Genomic DNA, 9,379 nt, shown 5'->3' on the forward strand with positions numbered 1-9,379 from the left:
CACTGGCGATCTGAACCGGTCAGTGGCGAAAAAAAGCACTTTTATACTGGACGCATTTGCCCCCATTACCATTTTAGCTCGTTTCGCGGCTCAATACTGAACCAATTTTAGAACGAGTGGTACCCATGAATCACACGCACACATACACATGGGGAAATAGAGCCCAGGTTGAAAAATACCGCAGTTGTCCTTTAAATTCAGTAATTTACAGGAATATACTGCTCAGTACATTCAGTAATGTATTGGGCTTTAACTATGAGGTTACAATTAAATATAATTTTACAGCAGCATACTGCTAAATCACAGTAATATACAGGCATAACTACTGTGAGATCACAGTATACAGCTGTTATTTCATACCAATTTGCTGTACAAATGAACAGTAATTTACTGTGAAGGTAATACAAAAGGGGCTCAAGAGCTCCTACGTTTGTTGACGTGGCTGAGATAACATAAAAAGAAAGATGCTACAGGAGAATACATATTTGAAAGCAATATAGAATGCCTGGGAGCCTTACTGCAATATTTTCCATAATATTGTTATATTTTGAATTGTCACCTGCTGCCTGAATTTTGTCTTTTCCTTAACATAAATAAAGACATTTCCACCAAAGATGGCGCATTAAAATTCACCAGAATGCAGGAAATGAAGTTCAAATTTCCTGGTGGAGGAAACCCAGAGCCTTAGACCCACCCACCGACACACTGCAGAGTGTACAAGTGAAAAACAGCCCCACAAAGAGAGCAAAAGTGCCCACTCACCAATATCTGCAGGAGGATTATACGTCTGTTGTTGTCATTCATGGCAAGCATTAGCAAATCAATGATGCAGTGTTTATAGATTTAAACAAGGACAAGAGGATGTATGCTGCTCAATATTGTAATGGAGGAAGATGAATTCTTCCAATTGTTTATTTCTTTATCTTCTTAAGCACTTTTGTCAATTGTAATTAGTCACTGGATTTACTCACAAGGGCCGCTTTGGAGTATTGTCATTGTTTAATCTCTTTAAGAAAGTTTTTGGGGAAAAGTTACAAATTTCTTAAGTAAATATGTGTATTCTATTCTTCCTGATTAATTGAGGAAAAAAATGAGTTACATACACAGGGAGTTTGCACCACTAAAGTATAATATAAACTATTGTATTTTTGCATTTTTACTCCCGGACCTTGTCACATATGACTCTGTTCAGAAAGGATCTGCACTCCTCTGTAGCTCACTGTGGCTAATACCTCTTAATAATACTAAATTGTTTTTCATGCACTGTAAGCATGAAACCTTCATGTCAGCAGCATCATTTGTTTTAGGTTTTGAAAAGCAAAAATGGTTGATTTATATTTTACAGTCTAATGCCCCATTCAGACAGGATTAACATTAGAGGGGGAGCTGGGATTGAAATATTTAGTGTGTTCTTTGGTGATTGAACTAATTGTTCCAAATGATTTTTAACCACTGAGCAATTACAGGATGTGGTCTGTAATTGATTTGGACATTTCACAGGACAAAGCAGGAGGCATCAATAGTTTTTCCAGCCCCCTTTAGATGAAACCACAACCATTTTCGCCAAGGCCAGATGATTGGCTGCTAGTGCTGCAAGTTGTACTAGCTGCAGCATGCATGGCACCTTGTAAAACGGCACAGCTTGAGTTTATCAGTGGCTCATCGCTCTCCTTAGAGGCATGGGTTTCGATGACTTCCTACCTCCTTTATGTATCTATGTGTTTTGTTTAAACAAAACAGAGGTTACCAAGTGTGGTAACTACCACAACAAGTATGACTTTTGGCAAGTTTATGGATCCTGATCGCCCTCCTGGAGCCAGTATCTGCAAACTGGTCTACAACGGCGGACCCAGGAAGAATCACCTATCACGGGAGTTTACACAAATCAGTTATTTTAGCATACGTCCCTGGCCCTGATAACACATTTGCAGCAGAACGCATTGCAGATTGTTACAACAAAGCTGTAAATCACAGCAGTGATCAGCCTGTGTTCCTGCTAGGGGATTTTAACAGATGTGATGTCACCACCTTACTCCCAAACCTGGAACAGTACGTTTCATCACCCACTAGACTTGATAAAACGTTAGACCTGTGCTTTGGTAACATAACGGGTGCCTACGTTTCAAAGCCCCGCCCACCACTCGGTCGCTCAGATCATAATGTCATTCTGCTGCTTCCAAAATACAGGCAAAAACTGAAGACAGACAGTATACAAACAAAACACGTTAAGGTTTGGAACAATGACACCATTGAGACGTTAAGGGGCTGTATGGAGATCACAGATTGGGATGTATTTTTCAAGGGCTGTGATGGGGACCTAAACCTGCTGACAGATTCTATCGCCTCCTATTTAACTTTCTGTGTGGACACTGTCATACCATCAAAACAGGTCAAGCTGTACCCAAACAACAAACCTTGGGTCACATAAGACATGAAACACTGTCTGAATAACAAAAATGCAGCATTCCTACAGGGAGACACACACAGAGTCAGAGAATTAAATAGTGAGTTGAGAAGGATGACCAGGCTGGCCAAACTTCACTATAAAAACAAAGTGGAGGAAAAATTCACCAATGGCAATGCAAGGGAGGCTTGGCAAGGACTCAATACCATGATGGGTAGAGCCCAGAAACCAGCCCAGATCCAGTGCTCTGATCCTGCCACCTTTGCAGAGCAGCTGAACATCTACTACAGCAGATTCAACAAATCATCCCACCAGAATGACTGGAACCTCACCAGCACCTTCTGTCAACCAACTGCAGTGGATAAAAGCAAGGTGACATCCATACTGAGCTGCATTAACAGCAACAAAGCCTCTCTCTCTGGTTCGGACGGGCTCAAAGGTAAGGTGCTGAGGGAATGTTCTGCTCAGCTGGGTGAAGTCATCACTCGGCTCGTCCAGCAGCTCCTGGACTCCAGCTGTGTTCCTCACGTGTGGAAGGAATCCACACTTGTACCCATACCAAAGAAGTTCAATGCCAGGGAGATGAAGGACTTCAGACCCGTGGCACTTACATCCATACTTTGTAAGTGTATGGAGAGGGTGGTGAGTGACCTCCTAACAACCATGGTGGCAGATGATCTTGATGGCCTCCAGTTTGCCTACAAGGCAAAGCAGGGGGTGGAGGATGCCTGTCTGACTCTCCTGGACACAGTGAGTAAACACCTAGACTCCCCCCACCCTCACACACAGATTTTATTTATGGACTTTTCCTCGGCTTTTAATACAGTTGACCCACACACCCTCTGCAGCCACCTTGTGGGACTGCAGGTCAATCCAGCACTCATCTTATGGATAAAGATCTTCCTACAGGACCGGCCTCAGCATGTGGTGGTCAATGGTTTTAAATCCAGAAACATGATTTTAAACACTGCACTCGCACAGGGCTGTGTTTTATCCCCCATTTTATTTTCCATCTACACAAATAATATAACCTGCAATAACAATGGCATGTCCCTTTTTAAATATGCGGATGATATAGCCTTGGTGGCCCACATTAAGGATGCGAACTCGTTGTCTGCATACCACCAGCAGGTGGACACCCTGATGTCCTGCATTAAGGAGAGCTCCTTGGAACTTAACATCTCCAAGACAAAGGAGCTATGCTGTGCAGGAAGGCGAGTACCTGATCTTACCCATCCTCTTTTTGAGCCCCTGAAGCTGCAGGGACAGGCAGTGGAGCAGGTAGAGGCATTTAAATACCTGGGCATAATGGTGGACAACCTGCTGTCCTTCTCCCAGCACAGTGACTCTGTCTATAAGAAGGCACAACAACGCCTGTTCCTGCTAAGGAAGCTCAGGAGCTTTGATGTGAGGAAGGACATTTTAACAGCCGTTTACAAGTCACTCACTGAATCGGTCCTCACTTTCAACATCACATCCTGGTTCAGCTCCATCTCTGTCAAGAACAAATCAAACCTTTCCTGGATCATCAACCAAGCAAGTAAAACAACTGGCAAAACTCAGACTCCATTATCAGAACTTCATACCCAAGCAGTCACACGGAAAGCCAACCTCATCACAGCAGATCCCACTCACCCCCTGCACAAGTCCTTCCAGCTCCTACCATCAGGTCACCGCTATATATCCCACTAGGTTTTTAGGAATTGTGTGTTTCTGTGTTGTGTTGTTAGTTGTATGAGCAACGTCTAAGATGATTTTCTGTCACGACAGACAATAAAGCTTTTCTGATTCTGATTCTGATTCTGTAGCTGTCATATTTTGTGAAGACAGATCTCTAGTGGCTGGACTGCCCTCGACTCTCCATCGATAAAACAAACTGTCTGGCTTTGTAGTCTTCGAGCAGTAGGGAGTGAGGCAGAGGGACCATGGGGTACATCCATAGATGCTCTATCAAGCAGCAGTCTTTTTCAGTGGCACTGGATAAGAGCAGGCTGGCAGCCACTTGTCAGGCCTGAACATCTATATCTATCAGCCCGCTTTTGTCATGCAGAAGTGGGTGTGGCTTCATCTTAAGTGGTTTGAAAAAACAATAGATGCATTAGAGGAGAGCTGAAGAGAGGGCAGGGAGAGAGAGGCATAAGGTAAGGATTTGGTGTCATCCTCCTTTGGAGTCTTAACTCAGTCAGATCTTAACACACAGATGTGAAACACAACATGTATCATTCAGGTGTGACTTACACTTCCCAGCTGGCCACCAACATGGCTAGAAGTTGATATGTGGTTGAATAGGTTGTGATGTCTGGTGACCACAATTTAATGTCAGGACAACGTCTAATGCCAATGTGAATGTGACATAGAATACTGACCACATATTATGTTGATATTATGTTGGTTTTAAGTTGTGTTGTGAAATAACCAAAATCCAATGTCTTCCAGACATCTCACACCAATGTTATCTTGATGTAGAATACCGGCATTTAGTCGTAAGGTGCAGAGAACAGAGCCAAACATCAATATTAATGTCCTCAAAACACAAAATTCTAATGTTGTCAGACATTTAAAACATTGTCAACCTGATTTCATTCCAACCAAAATTTAACGTCTGTCTGACATAAGAGTCTAACCTTTTTCTAACATCATATTGTCGTCCACTGCCAGCTGGGTTTCCAAGGATATCTATCTGAAATTTCATCTGAAAAAACATCCATAAACTGCTTGTGAATCTTTTTTTTAAAAACTGAGAATCATCACTTTTTTGATAGCTGTCTGTACATTCATGGGTACATTGTTAACAAGAACAAATAGCTAAAAAGGCATACTTCTAATCGTGCTGGTTTGCTAAAATATAAAAGAACATGTAGCTCTTTCTGAGGAAAAAAGTCAGAGATCCAAAATTCAAGGATGTTTGTCCAGATGGGATTTAAGGACCAGGGAGTTTACTACAAAACTGGAGGTAATTGCAGTGGTAATTATTAGTGAGGTGGTGGTAAAGAATTATCCACACATGCACTACACCGAAAACACTGACCAGTGCATGTAATATTAAAATCCCCTTACTTCTCCTACAGAAATAGATGTAGTCTGAATGGGGCTCAACACATTTAAATTTCTCCAGGTTAGCTAGCCCCATTTGTGACCTCAACATGATTAAAGAGAGAATGTTTGTTCAGGGTGATTATTTAAAGTCAACATTTCCACAGACTCTGCAGCCACTGTTGGGTCTGAGCTGAGAGGAGCAAAGCAGAGGCACAGTGTGGAAATATCTGATTAAAAGTTTGGCCCTCGGGCTAACAGGCAGGAACTTAACACCTTTATTGCACATATATAACTTTGATGCAACATGCTATGCTAACCAGCCACTTACTATCTACTTAAAACATTACTAAGCAGTACACTGTAGCTTCTTGGCTCAGTGTAGGGCAGAACACCTGTGTCTTAGGTAAAAAGATGCAGGAAAAATCTAACATTAATAAAGACTCTTTATTTGGACATTATGTGTCATGAAGCAAACAACATGTGAAGCTGTATGTGAAATTACATATCATCGTAGCTCTTTTTGTCATGTTCTCAATATACTGCACTATAAAAATGATACTGTTGAGACTGAGCAGTATCAAAATACATAGCTCCGATATGTGATATCTGAATAGCGGTTTCATTGTGCTGTTATGTGGAGGCTATAGAGAAAAGGATGTGTTGATAGCCAGTAGTGGGTGGGCTTTGTTTCTGTTAGCATTTTGGGTTTCAGTGTTCTCTGGGAGTTTGCCAGTGTGTCTCCACAGGGAGGAGAAATTCACCAAAACAAGTTGTTTTTGTAGTGCTGCTGTATTTCATTTTGATAAGAGAAGATGTGTGGGACTGACAGCATGAATACTAATAAGAGTTATTTTTAACTGTTGTTGATTCAGTTTGATGTTGATGAAAGATCTGTTTCCTCAAAAGGTTCTGAATTTGTTGTGTTAGGTGAAAGCATCATTTTGACAGCTGGATCATGTAAAATGCACTGGATGAAAGGTCTATGGAAAGAGCATCAAATGTGCAGCATACTTAAAAAAAAAAAACATCTTTAGGGCCTTGGTGCTCAGTGTGGGGCTAATTGTGGTTTAGTACTGTGCTTGTGTGTTTCTTAAAGAACATTTTGTATTTAAACTCCGAAATTGCTATATGTTTGGCTAAATACAAAAACTGTTATGCCTTCAAGCCAATGGTAACAGTGGCGATCATTATGTTTTCAGGTTGTTCACCAGTCTGTATGTCCATCCATCCGTTTGTCCCATTCTCGTGAATGTGATTTCTTATTCTAATTTTGCACAAACATCCACTTGAATGTAAACATGAAAGGATTTGATTTTGGTGGTGATAGGTCAATGGTCAAGGTTATTTTGGCCTTGTGTGTCTCAGTCTTCTGAATGCAATATCTCAAGATCCCCTCAAAGTAATTTCTTCAAATTTTGCACAAACGTCCACTTGTACTCAAAGATTAATTGATTAGATTTTGGTGGTAAAATGTCAGAGTTCAAATTCACCAGGACCTTGAATCTGTCTCATTCTCGTGAACGTGATATCTAAGAGCACCTTTAGGGAATTTCTTGAAATGTGGTACAAACATCTACTTGGACTCAACAATGAACTAATCAGAATTTGGTGATCAGTGGTCAAAGTTCACTTTGAGATAGCGTTTGTCTTATTTGGTGAACATGATATCTCAAGAGGGCCTTGAGGGAAATTCCTCAAATTTGGGACAAATGTCCACTGGAACTCAAGAATGAAATGATTAGAATTTGGTGGTTGAAGGTCAAAAGCCAAGGTAAAGTGCAACACACACCGCCGCCATACGCCGCGCGTCAAAACGCCCAACTCCATTATATTCTATGAACCAACCCACACTGGCGCCGGCCGACGCGCCGCTCCGCTCTGCTTCAGCCCACTGCTCTATTTCCAGCACGGTCGGCACTCATGGCGGCGCTGCGAGAAAAGCCTTTTATGTACGTTTCGGCCGCCGTAATATCAACTCCGGTTGTTTCAAATTTTTAATAAGACGACTTTGATAAGAAACTCACCCGTGAAATCCAATTTGTTGTTGCCTCAAAGTTTTTCCTCTTCTTCTTCCATTACTAGCAGTTGGCAACTGTTGGCAACTAGTGTAGGTACAGCCACCTAGCGGGCTGGGGTGGGAAATACACATCGACAGTGCCGCTGCGCGCTGCTGCCAGTGTGTGTTGGGGGGCGGCACTTGACGACCACAGCGCCGTGCCGGCGGCGGTGTGTGTTGCACTTAACTGTGATCTCACAGAACATGTTTTTGGCCATAATTCAGGAATTTATACACTAATTATGACAAAATTTCACACAAATGTCTATTAAGATAGAATGATGAAGTGACAACATTATATACCCAAAGGGTCATCTTCACTGTGACATCATAATATTCTCCCAAAAACTTTTTTGGCCATTACTCAGCGTCATATCTCAGGAACAGAAGGGGAGACATTTGGTCAGATAGTGAATTGTTGACTCTAATCTTGGGTGTCCACCTTGAAACTGTGCTGACTGTATGGATCTTCTGTGCTGCAGGGTTGAAGATGTTTGTGAAGCATCCATGTTTTCACAGACGTGGATGTAAACTGTAACTGCAACTTGATGGGTCATGGAGGCATACAACCGTGAGGCAGTTATTCTAGTTTTTACATCTTTCTTTTCACTGACCTTCTCTCTTTTCCCCTTTTTTATCTTCTATTCCAGGAGCCCAGCTCTGATTGGCTGCTTTGTGGTCGATAGGAAGTACTTTGAGGAGATTGGCTTGCTAGATGAAGGCATGGAGATTTATGGTGGAGAAAACGTGGAGCTTGGCATCAGGGTGAGTTGCCTTGAGAACTAGTATCTTTTTGGCTACACAGCCCCACTAACTCCATGAAGTACAATATATTTCTACATCCCAGCTACAGCCCTGTACTATATATATTTAGAATATCTGTAACAGTGTAATTTGTGCCCTGTACACCACAGAGACATTAACTATTGTCACCATCCAAATTGAAATATCCTGAATAGCAGGCATGTCAAGCATACAGAAAAAGAAGTGTGACCTTTCCTTTGACAGAATGGGGGCTTTATCAGTCATTCACATTATTCATTCACTCTGACTCAAGCAAACTGAGCTCATTACTAATAATGTAACAAACGCCAGATAAAATTGTGATTTCATGTAATAGAATTACCTTCAAAATGAGTTTTTATGCCTCCGTGCCAGCTAAAGCCATGGCTGAATATATTATGTTTCAAGTTGTCTGTCTGTCTGTCCATCCTTTCATCCATCCTATTCTTGTAAACACAATATCTATCTAGATGCCTTGAGGAAATTTCTTAAGATTTGGCATAAATATCTACTTGGTCTCAATGATGAATGATGAATGGTGGCCATAGGTCAAGGTCACTGTGACCTCACATTTGTCTCATTCTCTTGAATGTGATATTTCAAGAATGCCTTAAGGGAATTTCTTCGAATTTGGCACAAATATCCACTTCAAAGGTCAAGGTTACCATGGAATCACAAGTCATGTTACCTCAAGAATTCATACGCTAATTATGACAACATTTCACACAAATGTCCAATAAGATAAATTGGTGAAGTGTTGACATTATGGGCTCTAGTTTCGCAGACCGGGCACAGCACACCTGCGCTTTGCCAACTGGGTGTGGCCAGGCGGATTTTGTAAGTTTGGCACACCGTGCGCCCTGGCGCAGCTACTCCTCTATCCCACCTCCGTCCCGCCTACCGGCGCAAGTCGGAAAGAGGGAGGAGAGAAGGCGTGGAGTGGGTTTTACACACATCACACCAATCACATGAGCCCCTCTCCTCGCACTTAAATGCGCCGCGCGAAGGTGTAATGAGAGTTCACTCAATTCGCCATGGCAGAAGAGAGCAGTAGCGTCAGACAGCCAAACTTCTCCCAGGAGGAAACTGATGTTTTGGTC

At 42.0% G+C, this 9,379-nt stretch overlaps 1 protein-coding gene across 1 annotated transcript in view; it reads left to right on the forward strand.

Moving 5' to 3' along the window:
* The window catches only part of galnt18a (UDP-N-acetyl-alpha-D-galactosamine:polypeptide N-acetylgalactosaminyltransferase 18a), a 315,711-nt gene that overhangs the window by 216,793 nt on the left and 89,539 nt on the right, over positions 1-9,379 (forward strand). Inside the window, exon 6 of the mRNA XM_050072241.1 lies at positions 8,147-8,261. Within this exon, the coding sequence (XP_049928198.1) occupies positions 8,147-8,261 (115 nt within the window). The remainder of the gene's footprint in view (positions 1-8,146; positions 8,262-9,379) is intronic.

The sequence above is a fragment of the Epinephelus moara genome, chromosome 20, assembly GCF_006386435.1.
Source record: "Epinephelus moara isolate mb chromosome 20, YSFRI_EMoa_1.0, whole genome shotgun sequence".
NCBI classification, from domain to species: Eukaryota; Metazoa; Chordata; class Actinopteri; order Perciformes; family Serranidae; genus Epinephelus; species Epinephelus moara.